This window comes from Xenia sp. Carnegie-2017, unplaced genomic scaffold (assembly GCF_021976095.1).
Source record: "Xenia sp. Carnegie-2017 unplaced genomic scaffold, XeniaSp_v1 HiC_scaffold_23, whole genome shotgun sequence".
In the NCBI taxonomy this organism is placed as follows: Eukaryota; Metazoa; Cnidaria; class Anthozoa; order Malacalcyonacea; family Xeniidae; genus Xenia; species Xenia sp. Carnegie-2017.
In genome coordinates, this window is record NW_025813486.1 from 20607959 (window position 1) to 20633819 (window position 25861).

At 32.6% G+C, this 25861-nt stretch overlaps 2 protein-coding genes and 1 long non-coding RNA gene across 3 annotated transcripts in view; all 3 read right to left on the reverse strand.

Annotated features, from left to right (window-relative positions):
• LOC124448550 overlaps nt 1–25861 on the reverse strand; it is a 325208-nt gene that overhangs the window by 145262 nt on the left and 154085 nt on the right. The window lies entirely within an intron of this gene.
• LOC124448552 (MAM and LDL-receptor class A domain-containing protein 1-like) overlaps nt 1–25861 on the reverse strand; it is an 82127-nt gene that overhangs the window by 31744 nt on the left and 24522 nt on the right. The window contains exons 6-13 of the mRNA XM_046999529.1: nt 10260–10421; nt 7814–7969; nt 6432–6682; nt 6234–6354; nt 5882–6043; nt 4315–4464; nt 2067–2317; nt 1934–1992 (exon numbers count right to left, since the gene is read on the reverse strand). Coding sequence (XP_046855485.1) covers nt 2202–2317; nt 4315–4464; nt 5882–6043; nt 6234–6354; nt 6432–6682; nt 7814–7969; nt 10260–10421 — 1118 coding nt within the window. The 3' untranslated portion in view covers nt 1934–1992; nt 2067–2201. Of the gene's footprint in view, nt 1993–2066; nt 2318–4314; nt 4465–5881; nt 6044–6233; nt 6355–6431; nt 6683–7813; nt 7970–10259; nt 10422–25861 lie in introns of the transcript that reaches the window.
• LOC124448560 lies at nt 17045–24564 on the reverse strand. Its single transcript, XR_006949143.1, has 3 exons — nt 24225–24564; nt 17671–17732; nt 17045–17177 (listed from the first exon to the last, which is right to left on the reverse strand). It is a non-coding gene; the product is annotated as an uncharacterized LOC124448560 (long non-coding RNA).

The following is a 25861-nucleotide window of genomic DNA, read 5'->3' on the forward strand; positions in this document are numbered from 1 at the left end:
CATAACTTTTAAGTTGCGAATTGCTTTGAATTTTTCATTTTTAAATGGCATTTTGATATAGTCCTTATTAATCATGCATAAATTTGGGGGTAAATTAAATCAAATATGACTAATTCATGAAGGTTTTAAAACATGGCAAATAAAAAAAAAACGCTAAAAACTCTGCAATTTGAATGCCAAGTGTTTGTATCCTGTTCAACCAAATTTCCCAAAATTTTGTAAGCTTGAACAACATGTACCATATTTTAACCTTTCTTGTTCCACTTGATTTTTGTTTTTTTGATTTTCGAGCACGAATTTTTTCAAAAGTATTTTTCGGTAACACCATTCTCCCACGAAATCGTTTTTACTTGCCAAAAATTTCTGCCTAATGAACCAGTTATTGAAAGTCGAACTACCTATTTCACTAAAGATTTTTGAAGATCTTACGCGCTGATGAATTTAGAGAAGTTTTTCTGATTGTTCAATGTTTTTTTATATAAACCCTGTATAAACAACATGGTAAAATGCAAATTAAGTACGTTAAAACCTTTTTAATATGGAATGAAAGCTATTGGCCTGTCCTTGTAACTTTTAGTTATAGAGAATTTTGAAAAAAGCAGCATTACGTTTATTTTATCAACTCTTTTGTTTTGACCTAAATGCAAATTTTAGGATGCAATTTAAAAGCGATGTATTTGGTAGTACATAAGAACTATTGTTATTTCAGAAGTTAGAGAAAGTGATGTTATTTTTGTTTTATTTATATATTGCCGTGCTTTTCCAGGCTTTTGAGTTGCTTTCAGAAGATTACTTGTTCGAACCTCATTCTGGTGAGAGCTACTCACGTGATTAAGGTAAATAAAAATAAGTGATTGAACGTGACATAGCCTGCGTATAAGCTACAGACGCAACTCTTCATTTTGTAGTAAGGCATGCAGAGTTACGTTTGTTAACATGTTATTGTTCATGTTCCAATATAGTTAAGGACCTGCAAAAAAGTTTGAGATGAACAGACGGAAGAACTGGGAATGAGCGTACATGCTGTAACAAAAGAGAGGCCTTGGGAATGAGACTAAGTTTCATGTGAAGCTTTTATTGGATTTATTCAAAGGAGGAAAGCGTTGATTTTGGTGTCTGTTTCAAGGTTTGCGCTTCTCTTTGAACTCCTTGCGAAGCCCTTGAAGCACAAACTTACTTTTGTAATCAAAACAAATATTCCTTGATATTCAATTATAAAAAAATCATAAGAAAATATTTTCAAACTACTGCGTTATAAAATAGATAAAGAAAATCAACAGCATGCATTGTCTTCACTTCTATTGCACGGAATGGAGCGTCGAAAGACTTGCCAAAATTACGAATTTTTACGAATTAACATATGAAATATTAGTACATCATCAAATCTATCCTTGCAAGCAAGGTTTATACAACTTTTTAGATTATTCCTTTTAATATAAAAACCAAGGAAGAGTTAAAAAATATTCATAGTATATTAATTTTTCAGCACTGAAGTGACACCTTAAAAATTACCTTTTATACATTCTTGTTCACTCACAGCACCAACATTGATGGTACCTTTACCATCATTACAGGTAAGACAACGAGTTTGATTTGTGTACGGCTGGTAAGTAGAGCTGGGACATTTGTTACATTTCTTATTTAGAAACGAGAAAAATGAACCATTGGAACAATCTGAAAAGACAATTTTTGAAAATAAAACGTTGATTGACAATTGAAAGTTTACAGTTGATTTATTTATTGTATTCAATGTTTTCTGTTTCACTATGTAAGTTAACTAGGAACCAAATGAAAAGTTAGAAAATTTCCAAGAACACAAAACAACAACAGTAAACAATCAAAACACTTCACACTCCAAGAAAACAAATACTTACCAAAAGCATTGATAGGAATGGCCACCTTTGGTATTGTGTCACAGCTTTCAGGAGAAAAAGCAAGATTGTCGAGAGCTACAAAGTTGTTGGATTGTCTCAAAACAGCTTCAACGATTAACTATAAACAAAAAATAACTGTCTTGAACAAATAAACAAAGTTTAAAGTTGAATAAATAGGTCTAAGTTCCGTACCCTAGACAGACCCATGGTAAAATTAACTGCGACTTGGCCTTTTTTCCACTTAGTTCCTTGATAACCACTTAATGACCACAGTAAGGGACTGTATCCATTATAAAAATATTCTTGGTAGATATTTAATGTCCCAGGTTAAATGTGATACATGTAATACGAAAATGAAAAACACACGAGAGAGTCGTTGCGATAATTTCCCACCAACCAAATTTTGCCTGTTAAACGGTGTCTTTTGGCAGCAAGATATTGTCCTACAACACATAAAGAAATGTAAGATATATGTAAACTATATATATAAAGAATGCATATTTATTGATAAGTCATTTCTTTAAGATTGCTTGATCGACCATTACAGTAATGTTCATAAAGAGATCGATTTATGTTGTTTAAAACACCTTGTACACTAAGATAAGTAAGATTTTTGTGTAATTGTAAAATTTATCGCACCAAGTTTTCTTTCATAAATTTATGAATATAAAATTATCGTGGTTCAGGGGTGGCACAAGAGGACGGGCAGGGCGTTACATCACCCCCATTGGGGAACCCTATAATTCTCAAATCGGGGAAATGTCGCAGTTTGTCAAGTGTGGACAGAAAATTAAAAGTTTCCAATTTCCATAGTTGCTGTTTGTTTGTAGTTTTAACCAGTCAGAGCTTTTGAAAACAAAAAAACTAAGAAAAATTTGTTTCCTCAAAGATACTAGCTTTTTGATTTTGTATATGGCAGTAAATAATTTTTTTACGTTGAAGTAAACTTCAACGTTTGCTTTTGTGATGGCGCTAGCTACTTTTAGTGCTCTGGCTGCAGATGTTGTAACAATCGTCATTTTATTCGATACATCATGACAATTAAGTATATATCACTACGACACTTAAATTTTCTTCAGATATGTTTACGATTAGTATGACCATGTCCTATTGCTCTGTTCTTTAAGAAGTTGAAAGTCTGTAACGTAAGAGAGAAGTTCTAAGTGTTCTCAAATGAGACTGAAAGAATGGCCAATTATGTTGATATTCCCAAGAATGTACAACTTGTTATTATTCAAGAAGCTACTGTGCTACTGTATCTATTCTGTACGACATCACAAAAAACGTTCATGCTAAGTTGAAGAAGAGATTTGATGACAAGAACATTGTCGTGATGAGAGGAAATAGCATTTACTGCTTAGTCCCACCGATTTTAAAACATTCATGGGTGAGAAATCTTGCGGTTTTCGCTGACTCATTTAATGGCACAACTACCAATCTCCTCTCCAAAGGTTGCCATGCATATTAAGCACTTGCTATAAAGAAATTAAAAACAATATAGAAAAACAAAACAAACAATAATATTCTTAAAGAAATTGAAAGGAAGCCTTGTCTGAGCGTTGACTGCCTGCAGTTTGCTGGTGTGACATGTCATCAACTTAATTCAAAAGTAATTTCAGCTCAATTCAAAATCAGAGTAGTCATTCTTGAAAACAAAATCTCACTAAATGATCTCCATCTAAATCATCAATAAAGCCTCTCTACTATATAAAAATGAAATCATACCAAAACTAAGGCCGTCGTTATTATAACGTGATGTTCGATATAGTGAACTAAGTCTTCAGTCAAAGTTGTCATTGCCCTCCACTTTGCTTCACAAAACTAAACTCCAAGTCATCCACATTCGAATTGGGCTTACAACCGTCTGCACCTCACAATTTACAAGGGTAATTACATTAAGTAACAACCAATATTTATCATCTTACTCGCCTTACCATCCTATTGTCCTACAACACATGAAGAAATGTAAGATATATGCAGACTGCATAAAAAAGAATAAGGATATCGTCCTACAACACTTGAAGGAATAGAAGATACATGTAGACTATACATATATATAAAGAATAGAGATATCGTCCTACAACACATGAAGAATTGTAAGATATATGTGGAATTTATGTATAAAGAAAGAGAGAATTATCGTGTTTTAACAAATTCACTAAACAAAATTTTTTAAAAAACCATAATAGCAATAAAATTATTATCTATTTTTGCGTCTTTTAGCTGAATGAAACTACATCTGATTTTAATTTTAAGTAAGCATCTATTTTGATCCAGAAATATATTTATGACGTTAGATTTTATTAAGAAATAACTTACTGATTGACATTTAAAATCCGAGTTGTCATTTAAAGACAAAATCCTAAATATTCTTCATCATTATACTTTTTCAAGCAGTTGTACATACAACACTTATTCACTATAAACGTTGTCATCTTACCAATACTGAAGCCTGTAGCATCATAGCGTGGTGGTTCGTAAATTGATGAGTATGATGTACGAAGTTTCCAGTCAAAGTCATCGTCAACTTCTACGTTGTGCCATGGACATTCAGTAGTTCCCAGTCCCTTTTGAAAATCACATCTTTTGACTGAACGAAAAAGGAATCGAAAGTTAAACAGCCAAATTAGTTGTTATAGAATATAGAAAAAGTCTGAAATGCATTTGTAGGGAGCCAAAACACACCACAGAAGATGATGGGTTTTAACTGCAAAAAATCTTGTGTAAATTGTACACAAAAATTTCAGTAAAATGTGTATTTACAGTGTCACAAACAGTAGTGTACACACTACATACAACTATTGGTAAATTTACATAATAACAATGTATTAACTGAACAGAATATTTTGAGTTAAAGAATGAATTACACATCTTTGGAGTAATTGTATTACACAAAATTACTAGTAAATGTACACACAGAGAATGCATTTACAGCAACTTAGGTTTTAGAGTAAAACTTCTATTAAAACACATTTAAAAATAGGTAAACAGAAATAGTCGCTTATTGTGTAGAAAATTACATTAATCAATAAGACATGTATACCACTAGACCAAGAATATAATTATAGTCAAAATACTAACTGGCTGACAGCGTCATGCAGCATATGCGACGCTAGTCAAAGTAAAGATAGCATGTATTGATTATATTTGTGGATTACTGGGTTTTTGAGACCCCGTGAAAATATTTTTTTCCGTACGGTCCTCCCATCCGGTTAATAACGTATATTTTATGAGTTAACTTAAAAATTAATTTCATTACATTTATCACAAAACTTTGTAAAACTAGTCATAATTGCGCAATTCTTCACCTTAACGCACTGCTCGACATGATTTTGTGTGTAACAATTTACTGAAAAATGAGCAAATTGTTTACTCAAAGAAATATGTGTATTTTCAACACAAAAAATTGTGTAAACGATTAAATTACCTGAAATTTTGTATATTTTTAGCTCAAAAACGTAAGTCAAATCTTTACCGTATTGTTGTGTTGACAGAACTAAAAATTCTGATTTAAATGAGATGATTTACGTAATTATTGCGTGAATTTTATGCAAATTTACACAAAATTTTATACAGTCTATGCAAATTTATGTTTCACAAGAGGTTCAAATGATAAAAGTACCAAACTTATGAATATACAAATGATTTTACTTTTTTAATCAATCAACAATTCTTGTTTGTATTTTGTCAACGTTTGCTGAAAGTTCAGCAAAAAAACTCAAAATTGTGTAAAAAAAATTTCCAGTCTCAGAAGTCGTAGACACACAGATATCTTTTGTGTTAACTAAATTTATCTTGAATTTTACCAAACAACTTAATGATAATTCATACAATGTGTAACCGTACTTTCTGTTTCCCAAGTGCAGGGGCCCGATTTTACAACGGTGATAGCCGGGAGGGCACATTGTTGTACACTTTATATATATATATATATAAATATGTAAACATACACACACGTTGCTTATATAGATTTATCATCACCAAAGTGACACAATGTCAAAAATTACCTTTTATGCATTCTTGTTCACTTATTGCACCAACATTGATGGTACCTTTACCATCATTACAGGGAAGACAACGAGTTTGTTTTGGATATGGTTGATATGTATAGATGGGACATTTTTCGCACTTCTTACTTTCAAACGAAAAGAATGAACCAATAGAACATTCTATAAAATAGATCATTGAAAACAAAACATCGATTGACAATTAACAGTTCACAGTTGAGTTATTTATTGTTTCTTGTCTCATTAGGTAATTAATTATGAGCCAAATGAAAGTTAGAAAATTTACAAGAACACAGAAACAACAAGAGTGATTAAGCAAAACAATTCACACTCCAAGAAAACAAATACTTACTAAAAACATTGCTAGGAATGGCAACCTTTGGTATTGTGTCACAGCTTCCTTGAGCAAAAGCAAGATTGTCGATGCTTAGAAAGTTTCTTGTGTATCTACTCACGACAGCTTCAACCATTAACTTTGAAGAAAAGTAAGCGGCTTGGAAAAATTGCCAAAGCTATTTTTAAGTTGTATAAATATGTGTAAGTTGCGTACCCTAGATAGACCCATTGTAAAATTAACTGTGACTTGACCTTTTTTCCACTTAGTTACTTGATCACCACTTAATGACCACAGTAGCACATTGTAACTATTGTAAAAATATTCTTGGTAGATATTTAATGTCTCATAATAACGGCGAATATAATACGAAAATGAAAAGCACACGAGAGAGTCGTTTTGATAGTTTCCAACCAACCAAATTTTCCCTGTTGAACGGTGTCTTATGTCAGCAAAAAGATATCGTCCTACAACACATGAAGAAATGTAAGATATATGTAGACTATATATATAAAGAATGCATATTTGTTGATAAGTCATTTATTTAAAATTACTTACAAGGTCACTCATAATAAGATTGATGCTTTTAGCTCGCTTTATACAGTTAGATACGTCTGTTTTTTGTGTAGGTATAAAATTTACTTCACCTAGTTTTCTGGCATAAATTTATGAATATAAATATATCGACAAATTTAATAAACAAATTCCAAATATAAAAACGAAATTGATTTTAAAACTAATTTTAACTTTAAAGTCTTTAATTATCAAATTTAGACCAAGGAAAATATACGTAATATTAGATTTCATAAATAAGATTTTAATTAAGAATTATAAAATAAACAATTTGCCATTTGTCGCATGCCCTGATTGGTCTAGAGCTGTGTTATCATTAGCCTGTGCTAAACACATCCGAGCTCAACCAATCAAATCAATCATAACAATAAATCAGCGAAAGAGAAATCGAAAAATGATTATGAATACATTTTAGAGGAAAAATTAAAATTTTTTTTTGTCTCGCATTATTGTTATTTTATAAAAGAAATGAAAGATGTTTTTCGTGCTTGCACTAGCTTATGTAAGCCTTGCAGGCTTATGCAAACCTCGGAGACGTTTGTGAGAACTTTCGATCAGGTGCAACCCTTGAACTTCGGTTTCAGGCTTGCCCTGGTTTGCATAAGCCTTCGAGGTTTGCATAAGCCTTCGAGGTTTGCATAAGCCAGTACAAACAGGAAAAACATCTTTTATTTCTTTTGTAGAATAACAATAATGCAAAACAAAAATTCCGTTTTAATATTCGTCATCGTGTATTCATGATTGATTTGCAAATTCTTTTTGATGGATTGGTTGATTTCATTGGTTGAGCTCAGATCGTTATTCCCACGCTAATGCAAAAAAAGCTTTAAACCAATCAGCGCACGCATTTCATTGTGTTTATTTTGTAATTATTGATGACGAGCTTTTAAAATCTAAGTTGTCATTTTTGAAGACAAAATTTTATTAAATGACCTCTATCATTTTACTTATTGCAGCTTAAGCTGTCAGCTGGTTAAGAAGTTCAAAATCTAGCGTCTCTTTATTATAAATCACTTCTATCTTACCAAAATTAGAACCTGTAGCGTCATAACTTGGGTCTTTATAACCTCTATCTGTTAAGTATGCTGTAACAATTTCCCAGTTTAAGTCATCGTCTCCTTCCACATTGTGCCATGGACAAACAGTTGTTCCGAGTCCTTTTTGAAAATCACAGTTTTCGACTGAATGGGAAAAAATCGAAATTTTAATAGCCATATTAGTTGTTAAAAATAAAGCAGAAGCCTGAAATGCATTTGTATGAAACAAAAACACACCTCACAAGACAACAGATTTTTAAGCAACGCTTTGTTTCACAGCAAAGTATAACTAATAAAAGCATCATAAACTTTTAAAGGTTAAAATGATTTTTCTTTTTAAAATATTTATCAATTCTTCTTTGCTGTTTGGCAACATTTGTCGAAAGTTTAGCAGAAAAACCCGAAATTGTGTTAAACGATTTCCAGTTTCCGAAGTCGTGGACAGACAGATATCTTTAATGTCCACTAAATTTATCATGAATTTTACCAAACAACTTATTAACACTAAAGTTTGCAACAAGAAAATAAAATTTTTCTACCTGTTTTGCTTTCAAAGCCTTTAGATTTAGTAGGCAGTGCAAAAAATCTACCTAGTGTGCATGCTATTTAAACGAGAATAATGGTAATTCTACTTTACAGGGTGTGTCAAAAAAACCTGAAAAGTTTAGAAAACGACACTTAAGTCATTTGGGCATACGATTTGCAAAAATGTCTCGTGGAAATAGTCAGTTGGATTTCCAAAGCGTTATCTGAGAGTAAAACTGTCTCAAATAAGAAAAATTTATAGGGTAAAAATTGTGTTACAGAGAAGCACATTTGAAATAGCTTGCGCATAAAAATCATACAGGTAAAAAGAAATTGGAAGATATAGGGTTACAATATGACACATGTTTTTAAAGGTAATAAAGTTTAAGGAAATTTTGCTAATGAGTATGCGAATGCATAACTTTTAAGTTGCGAATTGCTTTGAATTTTTTATTTTTAAATGGCATTTTGATATAGACCTTGTTAATTATGTATAAATTTGAGGGTAGATTAAATCAAATATGACTAATTCATAAAGGTTTTAAAACATGGCAAATAAAAAAAACGCTAAATAATCTGCAATTTGAATGCAAGGTGTTTGTATCCTGTTGAACCAAATTTCCCAAAATTTTGTAAGCTTGAACAACATGTACCATATTTCAACCTTCTTTGTTCCAATTGCTTTTTATTCTTTTGATTTTCGAGCACGAGTTTTTTCAAAAGTACTTTTCGGTAACACAATTCTCCCACTAAATCGATTTTATTTGCAAAAAGTTTTTGTGAAATTAACTAGCTATTGGAAGTAGAACTATCTATTTCACTAAAGATTTTTGAAGATCTCGCGCGCTAATGAACTTAAAGAGGTTTTTTTGATTGTTCGGTTTTTTTCTATACACCCTGTATAAACAACATGGCAAAATGCAATTTATGAGCGTTAAAAACTTTTTTTATATGGAATGTAAGCTATTGGCCTGTCTTTGTAAATTTTACGTCATAGGGAATTTTTAAAAAAGCAGCATTCCGTTTATTTTATCAATTCTTGTTTTAACCTCAGTACAAATTTTAAGATGCAATTTAACCACGATGTATTTGGTAGTATATTAGAATTATTGTTATTTCAGAAATTAGAGAAAGTGATGTTATTTTCGTTTTATTTATATAGTGCCGCGCTTTCCCAGGCTCCTGAATGGCTTTCAGGGGATTATTTGTTCAAACCTCATTCTGGTGAGAGCTAATCACGTGATGAACTTAAATAAAAATAAGTGGTTAAATGTGACATAGCCTGCGTTTAACTCTTCACTTTGTAGTAAGGCATGCAGCATTGCGTTTGTTAACAGGTTAATGTTCATGTTCCAATATACTTAAGCACATGCAAAAAAGTTTGAGATGAACAGACGAAAGAATTGGGAATGAGCGTACATGCTCTAACAAAAGAGAGGCCCTGGGAATGAGACTAAGATTCATGTGAAGCTTTTATTGGATTTATTCAAAGGAGGAAAGCGTTGATTTTGGTGTGTGTTTCAAGACTTGCGCTTCTATTTGAACTCCTTGCGAAGCCCTTGAACCACAAACTTATTTGTGTAATCAAAACAAATATTTCTTGATATTCAATTATAAAAAAATTAATAAGAAAATATTTTCAAACTACTGCTTTATAAAATAGATAAAGAAAATCAACAGCATGCATTGTCTTCACTTCTATTGTACGGAATGGAACGTCGAAAGACTTGCCAAAAATACGAATTTTTACAAATTAACATATGAAATATCAGTACATTATCAAATCTAGCCGTGCAAACAAGGTATATACAACTTTTTAGATTATACCTTTTAAAATACAAACCAAGGAAGAGTTAAAAATATTCATAGTTTTAATTTTTCATCGCTGAAGTGACACTTTAAAAATTACCTTTTAAACATTCTTGTTCACTCACAGCACCAATATTGATGGTACCTTTACCATCATTACAGGTAAGACAACGAGTTTGATTTGTGTACGGCTGGTAAGTAGAGCTGGGACATTTGTTACATTTCTTATTTAGAAACGAGAAAAATGAACCATTGGAACAATCTGAAAAGACAATTTTTGAAAATAAAACATTGATTGACAATTGAAAGTTTACAGTTGATTTATTTATTGTATTCAATGTTTTCTGTCTCACTATGTAAATTAACTAGGAACCAAATGAAAAGTTAGAAAATATCCGAGAACACAAAAACAACAAGAGTAACCAATCAAAACACTTCACACTCCAAGAAAACAAATACTTACCAAAAGCATTGATAGGAATGGCCACCTTTGGTATTATGCCACAGCTTCCTGGAGCAAAAGCAAGATTGTCGAGAGCTACATAGCTTAATGTGAATCTAGGCATGACGGCTTCAACGATTAACTATGAAGAAAAAGTAAGTGGCTTGGACAAATTGCCGAAGTTTAATTTTAAGTTGTATAAATATGCGTAAGTTGCGTACCCTAGATAGACCCATTGTAAAATTAACTGTGACTTGTCCTTTTTTCCACTTAGTTCCTTGATAACCACTTAATGACCACAGTAAAGGACTGTATCCATTATGAAAATATTCTTGGTAAATATTTAATGTCCCATAATAACTAATACCCATGAAATACGAAAAAGAAAAACACATGACAGAGTTGTTGCTATAACTTCCCAGCAACCAAGCTTTGCCTTGAAAATAGTATCGCATTTCAGCATACACATATCGTCCTACAACACATGAAGAAATGTACGATATATGTAAACAATATATATATATAAAGAATGCATCTTTATTGATAAGTCATTTATTTAAGATTACGATTAGTATGACCAAAGTCCTATTGCTTTGTTCAATAAGAAGTTGAAAGCCTGTAACGTAAGAGAGACGTTTTAAGTGTTCTCAAATGATACTGAAAGAATGGCCAATTATGTTGATATTCCCAAGAATGTACAACTTGTTATTATTCAAGAAGCTACTGTGCTACTAGATCGATAAATATCGATCCTGTACGAGATCACAAAAAACGTTAATGCTAAGTTGAAGAAGAGATTTAATGACAAGAACATTGTCGTGATGAGAGGAAATAGCAATTACTGCTTAGTCCCACCGATTTGACAACATTCATGGGTGAAAAATCTTGCGGTTTTCGCTGACTCATTCAATGGCACAAGTACCAATCTCCTCTCTAAAAGTTGCCATGCATATTAAGCACTTGCTATAAAAAAATTAAGAACAATACAGAAAAACAAAACAAAAATTAATATTCTTAAAGAAATTAAAAGGAAGCCTTATCTGAGCGTTCACTGCCTGCAGTTTGCTGGTGTGACATGTCATCAACTAAATTCAAAAGGAATTTCAGCTCAATTCAAAATCCGAATAGTAATTTTTGAAAACAAAATCTCACTAAATGATCTCCATCTAATTCATCAATAAAGCCTCTCTACTATATAAAAATGAAATCATACCAAAACTAAGGCCGTCGTTATTATAACGTGATGTTCGATATAGTGAACTAAGTCTTCAGTCAAAGTCGTCATTGCCCTCCACTTTGCTTCACAAAACTAAACTCCAAGTCATCCACATTCGAATTGGGCTTACAACCGTCTGCACCTCACAATTTACAAGCGTAATTACATTAAGTAACAACCAATATTTATCATCTCACTCGCCTTACCATGCTATTGTCCTACAACACATGAAGAAATGTAAGATATATGTAGACTGCATAAAAAAGAATAAGGATATCGTCCTACAGCGCTTGAACGAATAGAATATACATGTAGACTATACATATATATAAAGAATAAACATATCGTCCTACAATACATGAAGAAATGTAAGATATATGTGGACTTTATATATAAAGAAATATAAAATTATCGTGGTTTAACAAATTCAATAAACAAAATTTTTTAAAAAACCATAATAGCTATAAAATTATCATCTATTTTTGTGTCTTTTAGCTGAATGAAACCACATCTGATTTTAATTTTAGGTAAGTATCTATTTTAGATCCAGCAATATATTTATGACGTTAGAGTTTATTAAAAATAACTTACTGATTGACATTTAAAATCCGAATTGTCATTTAAAGACAAAATCCTAAATACTCTTCATCATTTTTCTTTTTTTAATTCAAGCAGCTGTACATACAACACTTATTCACTATAAACGTTGCCATCTTACCAATACTGAAGCCTGTGGCATCATAGCGTGGTGGTCTCCAATGTGCTGATGATGATGTGCGAAGTTTCCAGTCAAAGTCACCGTCATCTTCTACGTTGTGCCATGGACATTCAGTAGTTCCCAGTCCCTTTTGAAAATCACATCTTTTGACTGAACGAAAAAGGAATCGAAAGTTAAACAGCCATGTTAGTTGTTATAGAATATAGAAAAAGTCTGAAATGCATTTGTAGGGAGCCAAAACACACCACACAAGATGATGGGTTTTAACTGCAAAAAATCTTGTGTAAATTGTACACAAAAATTTTAGTAAAATGTGTATCCACAGTGTCACAAACAGTAGTGAACACACTACATACAACTATTGGTAAATTTACATAACAACAATGTATCCACTGAACGCAATATTTTGAGTTAAAGAATGAATTACACATCTTGTGGGTAATTGTATTAAAATAATTACTAGTAAATGTACACACAGAGAACGCATTTACAGCAACACAGGTTTTAGAGTAAAATTTCTATTAAAACACACTTATAAATACGTAAACAGAGATAGTCCCTTATTGTGTAGAAAATTACATTGATCAATTACACATGTATACCACTAGACCAATAATATATTGATAGTCGAAATACTGACTAGCTGACAGCGTCATGCAGTATATACGGCGGTAGTCAAAGTAAAGATAACATGTATCGATTATATTTGTGGATTACTGGGTTTTTGAGATCTCGTGAAAATATTTTTTCCGTACGGATCTCCCATCCGGTAAATAAAATATATTTTATGAGTTAACTTAAAAATTAATTTCATTACATTTATCACAAAACTTTGTAAGACTTGACTTAATTGCCCAACTCTTCACCTTAACGCACTGCTCTACATGATTTTGTGTGTAACAATTTACTAAAAAATGAGCAAATTGTTTACTCAAAGAAATATGTGTATTTTCAACACAAAAAATCGTGTAAACGATTGACAGAACTTAAAATTCTGAGTTAAATGAGATGATTTACGCTAATTATTGCGTAAATTTTATGCAAATTTACACAAAACTTAATGCAGTCTATGCAACATTATGTTTCACAGCAGGTTTAAAAGCTAAAAGCACCGAACTTATTAATATGAAATGATTTTACTTTTTTAATCAATTAACAATTCTTGTTTGTATTTTGTCAACGTTTGCTGAAAGTTCAGCAAAAAAACTCGAAATTGTGTAAAAAAATTCCAGTCTCTGAAGTAGTGGATACACAGATAACTTTAATGTTCACTAAATCTATCATGAATTTTACCAAACAACTTATTGATAATCCATACAATGTGTAACCGTACTATCTGTGTCCCAAGTGCAGTAGTCCCTATTTTACAACGGTGATAGCCGGGAGGGCACATTGTTGTACACTTTTTATATATATATAAATATGTAAACATACGCACACTAAGCTTATATAGATTTATTAGCACTGAAGTGCACAATGTCAAAAATTACCTTTTATGCATTCTTTTTCACTTACTGCACCAACATTGATGGTACCTTTACCATCATTACAGGTAAGACAACGAGTTTGTTTTCGGTATGGTTGATATGTATAGATGGGACATTTTTCACAATTCTTACTTTCAAACGAAAAGAATGAACCAATAGAACAATCTATAAAATAGATCATTGAATACAAAACATCGATTGGCAATTGACAGTTTACAGTTGATTTATTTATTGTATTCAATATTTCTTGTGTCATTATGTAATTATCTATGAGCCAAATGAAAAGTTAGAATATTTCCAAGAACATAAAAACAACAAGAGTGACCAAGCAAAACATTTCACACTTCAAGAAAACAAATACTTACCAAAAGCAGAGCTAGGAATGGCCACCCTTGGTATTGTGTCGCAGCTTCCTGGAGAAAAAGCAAGATTGTCGAGAGCTAGAAAGTCTCTTCTGTATCTACGCACGACAGCTTCAACGATTAACTAATAATAAAAAGTAAGTTGCATGGACAAATTTACAAAGTTTCAGAAAGTTTTATAAATATATACTAACCCTAGATAGACCCATGGTAAAATTAACTGTGACTTGGCCTTTTTTCCACTTAGCTCTTTGATCACCACTTAATGACCACAGTAAAAGATTGTCTCGATTGCGAAAATATTCTTGGTAAATATTCAATGTTCCAAAATAACTGGGATACATGAAATACGAAAATGAAAAACACACGAGAGAGTCGTTGCGATAATTTCCCACCAACCAAATTTTGCCTGTCGAAAGGCGTCTTATATAAAGCATATTTGAAAGATGTTGTCCATTACAAATGCACAGAATACAATGTAAGCATAATAAGGATATTGTAATTATTTCGATAAAAATACAAATAAGAAGATGACACAAGTTTTCATAAATTTAAAATAAAATTATTTGATAGCAGTAAAAAAATCAAGAAAAATTTGTTTCCTCAAAGATACTAACTTTTGGATTTTGCATATGGCAGTAGATAATTTATTACGTTGAAACAAATTTCAACGTTTCCTTTTGTTATGCTGCTAGCTACTTTTAGTGCTCTTGCTATAGATGTTGGAACAATCGTCTTTTTATTCGATACATCATGATAATTAAAGGCTCTTACAGACGAGCAAATTTTCTATGACAAAACTCTATGTTACAAGTTTTATACGCCCGTCTGTACGCGTCACTTTGCCATATTTTTCTGTGACAAATGCATTTGTTCAAAAGCTAGCATGCTAGCTTTTGAACAAATGCATTTGTCATAGGAAAATGGGCCAAATGACGAACTTTGTTCGTCTGTACGGCCAACAAAGGAAATATAACAAATGACGTGCCAGTGATGAACGAAGTCAGCGGAATTTTTCTGCGTACACAGTGTTGTGGCCACAAAGGTCTCTGTCTTAGCGGCCAACATGGCGGCAGCCAACAACGTGCGTTGGACTGATGTAGCCACAAGTCACCTCCTTGAGTTACTTAGAACAAGGGAGAGTTTGTGGAAGTTAAAATCAGAATGCTACAAAGACAGAAATAAAAAGAAAAAAGACTATCAAGAGATCCTGAACATAATCAAAGAGGAAGTCCCTGGTATCGATCTTTCTTACATCAAAGGTGGGTACACTTAGCGTTTACACAGTAATTGTATCAGCGATGTCACCATGAGCCTGTGCTTCGTTGTGTAGTTCAAAACGGTTACTACGGCATTCTAACTTATTGGAATCGTTGAACAGCCGACGATTGTTTACTTTGATTATCGCTGATTTTCCCGCGTATTCTCTTTGATATATGCTGTGCTATTATATCGTGAGCCACAACATTTGTCACACAAAATTTGTTGATGGGTACAGACGGTCAAAGAAAATATGCCACATGAAAAACTTGCCATAGAAATTTGCTGCACGTACACATGGACATTTGTCACAAAAAAATGGTAACATAGAGTTTTGTCATAGAAAATTTGTTCGTCTGTAATAGCCTTAAGTATATATCCTAGGACACCTGAATTTTCTTCAGATATTTTTACCATTAGTATGACCAAAGTCCTATTGCTTTGTTCAATAAGAAGTTGAAAGCCTGTAACGTAAGAGAGAAGTTCTAAGTGTTCTCAAATGGCCATTTATGTTGATATTCCTGAGAATGTACAACTTGTTAGTACTCAAGAAGCTACTTTGCTACTGGATCGATATTTATTTCCATCAAAATCGATCCTGTACGAGGTCACAAAAAATGTTAATGCTAAGTTGAAGAAGAGATTTAATGACAAGAACATTGTCATGATGAGAAGAAATAGCAATTACTGCTTTGTCCCACCGATTTTAAAACATTCATGCATGAAAAATCTTGCGGCTTTCGCTGACTCATTCAATGGCACAACTGTCAATCTCTTCTCTAAACGTTGCCATGCATATTAGGCACTTGCTATAAAGAACTTAAAAACAATACAGAAAAACAGAACAAACAAGAATATTCTTAAAGAAATTAAAAGAAGCATTATCTGAGCGTTGACTGTCTGCAGTTTGCTAGTGTGACATATCTGCAACTTAATTCAAAGAAATTTTCAGCTCAATTCAAAATCAGAGTAGTCATTTTTGAAAACAAAATCTCACTAAACGATCTCCATGTAATTCATCAATAAAGCCTCTCTACTATATAAAAAGACATCATACCAAAACTGAAGCCTTCCTTATTATAACGTCATCTTTTATATAGTGAACTCAGTCTTCAGTCAAAGTCATCATTACTCTCCACGCTGCTTCACAAACCTAAACTCTAAGTCATCCACATTCGAATTGGGCTTAGAACCGTCCGCACCTCACAATTTACAAGCGTAGTTACATTAAGTAACAACCAATATTTATCATCTTACGCCCCTTATAAAGCTATCCTAATCTCTCTTTACAAAAACTCGCTCAGTTTTGCAAACATGAAATCAGTTTCTTTTCTTGAAACTCGATATTTTGTCTCCTTGCACACAAACTAAAAGCTCTCGTGTTTCAGAACTTACCAAATGTTGAGGGGTGGCCGAGAATCCAGCCATTATCGACAATCCAGTTCCCATCATCAATTCCCTCAAAATTATACCATGGACATAAATTCGTACCCAGGCCATGTTCAAAGTCACAGACTTTAGAATCAACACTTGCTGTAAGTAAAAATGAGAGGAGTCAAGGAAGTTATTTTTAAATACAACATTGAAAAAAGAGTTTTTGTTTCATTCTGTTTCGTAAGACTGCTTTTCACTAGCTATGTAAGACAAAATTTGTGTAACCTTTAGCTACAACTTAATTGTGTCTTCACTGTAACAAGAATTCATACGATAATCACCAGGCCACCAAAATTGTCTGTTCTCAGTTCTTACTACGTAAGATTAATTTCCGGGCTTTAAAGAAATTTTTAAATTTTCTTGTATACATACGTCGCATGAAATATATTTAACAGAGGAGCTTGTTTAGAAAGAGAATAGGAACTTTATTTAAAAAGTGCAAAAATAAAAGCTTAGTTTGTAAAAGTTGGTCTTACCTTCGATCAAATAAATACATCGACTTTTTTATATTATTATGAAATACATACAATTTTTGCTGATATAAAAAAAACTTTCAATGTGAAAAGGTAAAGATTTTTTTAAGATTTCATACCTCGTGATAACGTAGTACTGACTAACAGGAAAAATGTCAAATCTATCATTGTAAGTGAGCTGCTGAAATGGAAATTGTGAAAAATATGTTTCATTTGAACGTCATTTTTTGAACTGCTTCTATGCCTATAGTCATCAAGGTTTTGATTACTTTATATATGGGACTTATAGTTTAGAGATCGTTTAATTTCTTCTTGCACCAGCCACAACATTTGCTTCAACATATCCGTGCGTTACCAAACCTGCATTAACACATTGTAAGCATTTTTTCTATCCAAGAACGAGTTTTATTATTTTAATGAATTTTGAAAAAATTCGAATATTCAAGCAGAAAAATTATAAAACAGCTAAGCTATCCATTACTAAAGTTGGCACATATTAATATGGCCACGTAAAAAACTATTTTCCGCCTGTAGGTTTTCGTCCGTACGCAGCTTACATTATGCTATCGAAAAAGCATCGATATGACACCATACACCATAACCGAGATAATTATCTTCGGGAATAGTCGGAAATACAAACGATGATGAAGAATATCGTTTTGTGCGTTTGTCTCTTTGTTCGGAAAAATATCGTAGCTTCTTTTGCTAACAATTTTTTATTGAATTCTGTGGATTGACTTACTCTAAATTTTGTGTGTTAAAGTTAATTAAAGTGAATATTTTATCATTAAGTAATTATGCTTGCTCAATTGTACTTTCTGATGGAAGATTTATGGTAAAATTGTACTGTGCGTAAGGTCAATCAAATAATGACAATGAATCCAAGGGCACATACATATCATACTATGAATGTAAAACATTGGCTATATTTCAATATCGAGTTTACGTTTTGCTGTTTTCGTGACGGGAACGCCATTGTATTGCAGCGTCCACGTACACAAAAAATTGGGTTTACGAATGACAGGCATTTGATGACGTCGACACCATTTGGCGCCAAATTTAAGTTAAATGTTTCCATAGTAAAAAAGGGAAATATTAAACAAGTTGAGAACAAAATACTAGGTATATTGAATAAATTTTGAACAAAAAAGCTGCCAAATTGGCGAAAAATCCGGGAACACCTTTTATATTGCCATAACCAGGGTTTGATTAACGACGAAGAGTTTCTTTTTTGTACGACTTGCATACGGCCAAAAGTCTTAACCTGCCATATTGGAAATACAGCGAATTTGATTTAGATAAACTGAGTGATGAAGAGTGCATAACTGAATTTCATTTTTTAAGAAACGTTATTTACCGTCTAATAATGTAAAAAGCTTCCACCCGAAATCCAGTGCTACAATAGGCTGAAAGTAGATCTCGTTGAGGCTTTGTGTATGGTACTAAGATGTTTTGCATAACTTTGCGTTACTTGGACATGATTCCTAGATTTGGCAGATCGTTCCCACAACTAGTCATGGTGAATAATACAGTAATGAATCACATTTATACAGAATAGCATCAATTGCTGTCAAATTTCAATCAGCCATTGTTATTTGTTGAGAAAGTATTGTGGAGGTGTGTGTCAGAATAGGGTGTGCTTTGCAAAACTGCTTCGGTTTCATTGATGGAACTGTTCGCCTAGTTTGTCGACCAGCACAAAACCAAAGAATTTGCATAAGTTGTTTCGTTTTTTGTTTACTTGCATCCTTATCTTCAACTGGTCTATTATTCACTGACTGAATCAAAATTGATTTGTATATCCATGCAAAAAAAGACTTAAGGAATTTATCAGTACATAAACTTATGAAAACTTCCATCAATGCTTCATTCCAACAAAAATATTGTAACCAGACACTTTTAATAAAAAATTTGTAAGCATTCCTTATAAACATTTTGTAAGCAATAAACATTTGGTTTTAAACTCTTAAAAGTTAACAGTTGAATCAGTTATTATTTTTAGCAAAGTTTTGCATTAATGTAAGAAGAGCAGCATTTTGGATTTGTATTTGTTGCATAAGCTGCTCTTGTTGTCTTTGCTGGTTGCCATAGCATTATTTAGAGCATTTGTCAAAGCTTACTGCTGGATTCTCCTTTCCTCAGCTTCAGCTTTTTCAATTTTCAATTCCTCTCTTTTGAGCTCTGCATCTACTTCAGCTTTTCCTTTCAAATATACAATAGTCTCACTGCCACTACAAGATACCTTTCTTTTAGGTTTCTCCCTTCATTGTTGGATTCAGCTTTTCTTTTTTGGCTAGCAGCTAATGTTTCCATGGATAAATTCCTCATTTCAACAGCTTTTGTTGTTTCCAACACAGCTTTTTCATTTTTGCCTGCTTCCTTTTAATCATCTTCTACGTCTTTGTTTTTGAACGCTCTATAATATCTTCTATATCTAACTTCAGTTTCACTGTGGTTTAGGGAAATTCCAGAAGCTTTTTCTTAGTTCTCTTAAGCCTTCCTTAGTTTTCTCTTTTGCTGTTTCTCAAGCAAGTTATAATGGTCAGGTACTGGTTTTGGGGTTACATTAAACTTTGGATTATCTAGGTCGTTTAATGAGTCGCTTATCTGTTCCCAGATCTTTCCTTTTTTTTGTGATCCCTTTCCATAATTCCATGGGTCTAGCAAATACATTTTTCGAATGAGTCGATCATTATGCTCATCTATCCAAGCCATAGGCTTCTTGCTGTTGGAGGGAAAAATTGAAATGTAAAACAATTTTCTCCAGAAGAAGTGAAGAACTTCAAAAGTGAAACATTAAACAACAAATGCATAACCAAACAAAGTTATACTAAGGATACAAACTTTGTTCTAGAGTTGATCGATTTGCTGTTTAGAAAATTTCCTCAAACACGCCTGATTTGCAGGAATTATATGATCATATAATTAATAAATTTGTATGCAAGACTTAAGCTACATCTACTTCTATATTTCCACTGTTGGATCGACAATTCGAGTTATTACACCGCATAAAATTCTCTGGTAATACCTCATGTTTAAAAGATTTCTTCCCACACAACCTTTAAAAAATTCGTAAAATTTACCTCTTCGTCTTTGTTAATTTTTCCGCCATTTTGAATTTTCAAGACGCCGTCATACTACAGCTTTTCACAGCGTCGCCTTCACGCAACGTGCCTAAACTTGACGCGCGCGTGCGCAGTATATAGCTTCAACGGTGGCGTCCTGGGATTCTACAATTCGTAAACTCTCTAATAATTGCACTGCGAAGTGTCTATTCGCGTACAAAGATAAAGCAGAAGTTTTTTGCAATCAGCAAAGAGGCGGTGCCCTAATCCTAAGAAAATGTTGTTATTTTGAGAAACATTAACTAAAAACATGAAGGCCCAAAAATTGGCTTGTATAGTTGTACAATATCCTTGTATTCTATAGTACAAACAATTAAAACATTACAAACCTTCATAAAAATTTTTTAAATAAAAGATATTGTTTAGTGACAATGACAAATATCAATTCTAAATCTTTCCAGCGAAGGGTTCAAGTAACTTGTACTTAGTAGTTACTATGTTGTACTGTCTTGTATATAGTCGAATTAAGTATTATATGAATTAATTAAAACTTACTCTGTTGACTGATACAGACTTACAATACTCTGCTGGTGATTTTAATCAACCGCAGAAAGCAAATGAACTTGTTTTGCAGTCGAATATTGTACGAAGTAAAAATATTATTTGTGTCGATTAACAATTTTATATGAAGTAAAATATGAGACGAGTTAAAGTGCCCTTCCATCAAAAGTTTTTTTTAGCAACATCAAATCTTATGTTTTTATGCCTCTTTGAGAAAAAAAATTTGAATTTGGTCAAATCGTTTGATTTTTGTAAAGCGTTAAATTCTCTAAAATCGTATATTCGTGTGAACCCTGTCCGTGATAATGAGGAGTCTGAAACTAGCTAATTTTCTAACGTCATCCAAGGTACTTGTGTTACACGAGTCGTCTATTCAATAGCTATCAAATCACTATTAATGTTTTTATGCAGTGCGGTAATTGAAATTTCATTCATACGACATTCCGTTCACGAGAAAACATGAGCCCAACAATATTGACCTGCTCACCACTGTGTGACTTCATAGCTCAGTTGGTCAGAGCACTGCACCGGCACCGCAGAGGTCATGGGTTCGAATCCCGTTGAGTCACCTGATTTTTTCAGGCCCTGAGACGATTGCTTAAATTGTCCAGCAAAGTGCGAAGATCATAACTTCATTTAAAATCACTATTGCTAAAGCACAGCTAAAGTCTATAAGAGTCTAAAAGCATTACCTTTGCACCAGTAAGAGCAGAAAAATGGTAAACAGTTGCGTTGCAGCCAATTGTACGAATAAATCAAGCCTTAGCTCTCGTCTTCACACTACGCCTTATAATTACAAAAGGAAAGAGGCTAAGCGAAGACGGAAGATTTGGGTTTTAAAGAAAAAAGAACGTATTTGAGAGTTCCAGTGCTTCAAAATTTTATTGGCTCACTTAAGCCAGAGAATTTGGAGCGTCAATTTAGTAGTTTAATTGCCGAATAAAAAGAACGCTATATTTCTAAGGCTTAAAAAAGATGAGATTCGAATTTGTGTCTTTCCGACCATCTAGTTTTATTGCCTTTCGAGTTTTCTATCACGTATCCCGGAATAAAGTTTTTGTCAGAGTTATCTAATTGAACACTTAATTCTGATTCCGATTCATTGCTTTCTTAGCAAGACATAATTTCCTCGAATATTATAATAAAACAGCGTAAAAGAACGCGTATGTTTAATATAAGCTAAATATGCCCGAATGCCGTCTACATTGGATGACGTCAAAATACCTTCTAGTGCCAGTTTCTTTTGTATTACAAAAAACGACGTCGATGGGCCAAAAATGCACAACTTCAAAACGCCATAAAAGCCTGTTGATTTGACCATATTCGAAAATTTTTTCTCGGAGAGGCTGAAAATCATAGACTGATTTGATATTGATAAAATAAAATTTCGGTGGAAGTGACACTTTAAACAATGAACAGAAAATACAAAAGACTTCAATCACTTGAATTATAGTGCTTGCAATATGAAAAGCATTTTCCTTCGAACATTGATTGACTTTTCTAGACTTCTCAACATGTGATTAGAATAAAGTAAAAATAAACAGGACGGCCCATTATATAAAAACACAACTGTCTATAATAATTATGTTGAGTACAATAATACAAACGTCAGTCTATATATGTAATCTAATAGATGTCATAAACGTGTTGATTTATTGGTTGTGTGAACAACAACACAGACATGCAGTAAAAATGTTTTGAAATTCAACTATAGCAAAAATGGTTTTCAGTGAAAAACCCTTTAGATGTCGCAAGACATCTAAGTAATATGACTTTCTTTGATGCACGCTTTGTGAGCACAATCACGTAACATGCAATATAAACTAGTGTTTTGAAAAAATGCAGAAACGTTAAACAGTTACACTGGGTTTTATAACTAAAAAAAATTTTCAAATCTTAAATTTTATTTTGAGATTTTCACTTTCATGCAACCATATGTGACGTATAAATGTGCTACAATTTTAGACACAAAATTTTTATAAGATAGCAGAGAAAACATTGTATTGTAATTACCAATATCAATGGTTCATCGAAATTGTACTGTTTACATTGAAATAATCAAACCACCTGCAAATTTGATTAAAATCAAGTAAATCATAATATTGCGAGAAAATGCAGCAGAAATTCAAAGTCAAAATATTTGAGTGCTGCAGTATAAAGTCATTTCTTATGGCTGCTGCACACAGTTTGATTCGGCTTTCATCATCAACTTCCTCAAGCAATGTTTGAAGGCATCAATATAACGCATGTGGTTTAAATTACAAAGAAATAAGTTAATTTATATGCACGCACAATATCTATAAAATTTATACTGGCATCAGTAAAATAAAATAAAACTGGAATGTTGAAATAGTGAATCTTGCAAAATCTTTGCACACTATTTGTACAACAATAGATTAAATTTCGAACAGATTTAACTTTGTTAGTCCTAAAGGATTAAATTTAACTTCCATGCAACTGTCGGTGATTTTGTGAACTTATGTTTGATAGCTGTAGTTTGAATTAGTTTGAATACAATTTCTTATGGCTACTGCTTTAAATAATAAATACTTTCACTGAATTTGATTCCGCTTTTCAACTTCCTCAAGCAGTGTTTGGAAGCATCAATTTCCTCAAGCAATGTTTGAAGGCATCAATACAGCGTATACGGTTTGAATTAAAAAAAAAGTAAATAATTTATGCACAATATCAATAACTTATATTAAAATCAGTAAACTAGAATAATGAAAAGTATCAGGAAACTAAAATAAAGAAACTTGCGAAAACTTTTCAGGCCAGTTGTACAATTATGGATTACATTTCGAACAGTATTGACTTCCTTAATCCAAAAGGATTAAATATAAGCTTTCATTTTAAACTAGTGCAGTATGAAGTGCAAAATTTGGCAAGCAGAGACAAAATATTGTAATTTATGTAAACCTATTTTATTCTTCAAAACATCGTCAAATTACAGCAAAAAAATTCACAACAACCGGATTATACAATTTATTAGACAATCATGATGTTGTGTATCAAAATGGTCAAGACAACTTTAAATACATTCTAACCTTGTGCTTGTATCTTTCAATATATAGCTCATTATCATCATCAACAAGGTTCCTATATTTTTCCTCACTTCTTTTTATCAATAACTTTATTCAATATTTAATACAGGCTCAAAATTCCCCAGTGAACTCTTTTCATTGCTTAATAGCGATAACCTCCAGCTGTTTTCAAAAATACTCCCGGAACTTTGCCCGTGATCTGTTAACACTGATGAAATAATTTATGTCAACTAGAATAAGTACGCCCTATGCACTATCGTGTCAGTCATGTGACTTTATGTAGCACTTATATTTGCATTTAACTATCTTATCTTTCTATTTCTCTTGCGCTTGCAAACGCATTGTTTTGAAAAATGCTTATTGCCTCGTTTTGGCAAATAGTAAATACATCGTTTTATTGGGATCCAGTTGATTAATAAGTTAACATGTTATGGGCCCAGGATGTGAAAATAAATAAGTAAATTTAGCGTTTTTCACAAAAGATGATTCAATAAGAATGGCGCTAGCTTCACCAAATGCTTTGAGTTCGAGTATAAACGGCGCAAAAAATCACTTATACCGTATAATTATATACAATCAATTAATACAAAGTTTGCGGCGCACGGTCTTTTACGATGTAATGGGGAAAGTTATTGTTTGTTTCTACGATTTAAGTGATTTTTTGGGCCGCCAATGGCTTGAGCGCAGAAAAAGTATAGATTACGGGAGTTCAATATCAGGCTGTATTTGGAGAGCATGTGGACATATTTGAATTCGTACAAGATAAGTAATCAAAGTCTTAGACAGAGGCCTTTCCACCCGTCTTTTGAACCGCATTTATGAAAGATGACTGGCAAAATTAAAATAAGTTAAAATAAACCTTAGAAATTTACCTCTGTAATACCAAAAGCCAAAAATGTGGTTTCATTTTTTTTCAAATATTTCGCATTACTTTTTGCGATGTATTATTAAAGCGGCGCATACAAACAAAAGGAAAGCATGTTAGCAAAACAAGGAAGTAAAATCAAAATGACTTTATCATAAAATAAAGTCATGCATGTAAGATATGACGGTCCACACAATTTCAACCAAATGCTCAAGACGCTCAACAAAATCAGCAACCCGACTGTTCGGCAGAATATTGGTCAATGTCTTGAAGTAGGGTTGAAGAATGTCGAACAGATGTTTAGAAAAGCATCTTGGGACTGTCATTCGTTTTATAACACCAACATCTGAGGTCAAAACTACTTATCTAAAATGTGTAAAGATATGCAACTCTAAAAACATCGCACTGCACGATGCAACCATGACGACACCATGATCATGGAACAACACAAAATCTCTGACCAGAAAATTGTTGGAGTTCAGGTCAGACGGGGCATCCGTTCTGGCGGAAGAAGTGGGAAAAGTTAATGCTCTATTGAAGAATAACAATCCTTTCTGCATTTATGTAAACCGCATTTGTACCGTTTTCACTTAGACATATCGCAAGCATGCAAGATCAATTAGGATATTGCAACGCATACAAGTAATTCCAAGTGAAATATACAACTATGTCTAAAGTTCCGCCTGTTGTCTATGGAAGAGTGTGTTTCGCTTTCTTATTCATTTTTTCCAGTCTCTATGACATTTAAGGTTGTATTAAAACTCATCAATTTTAT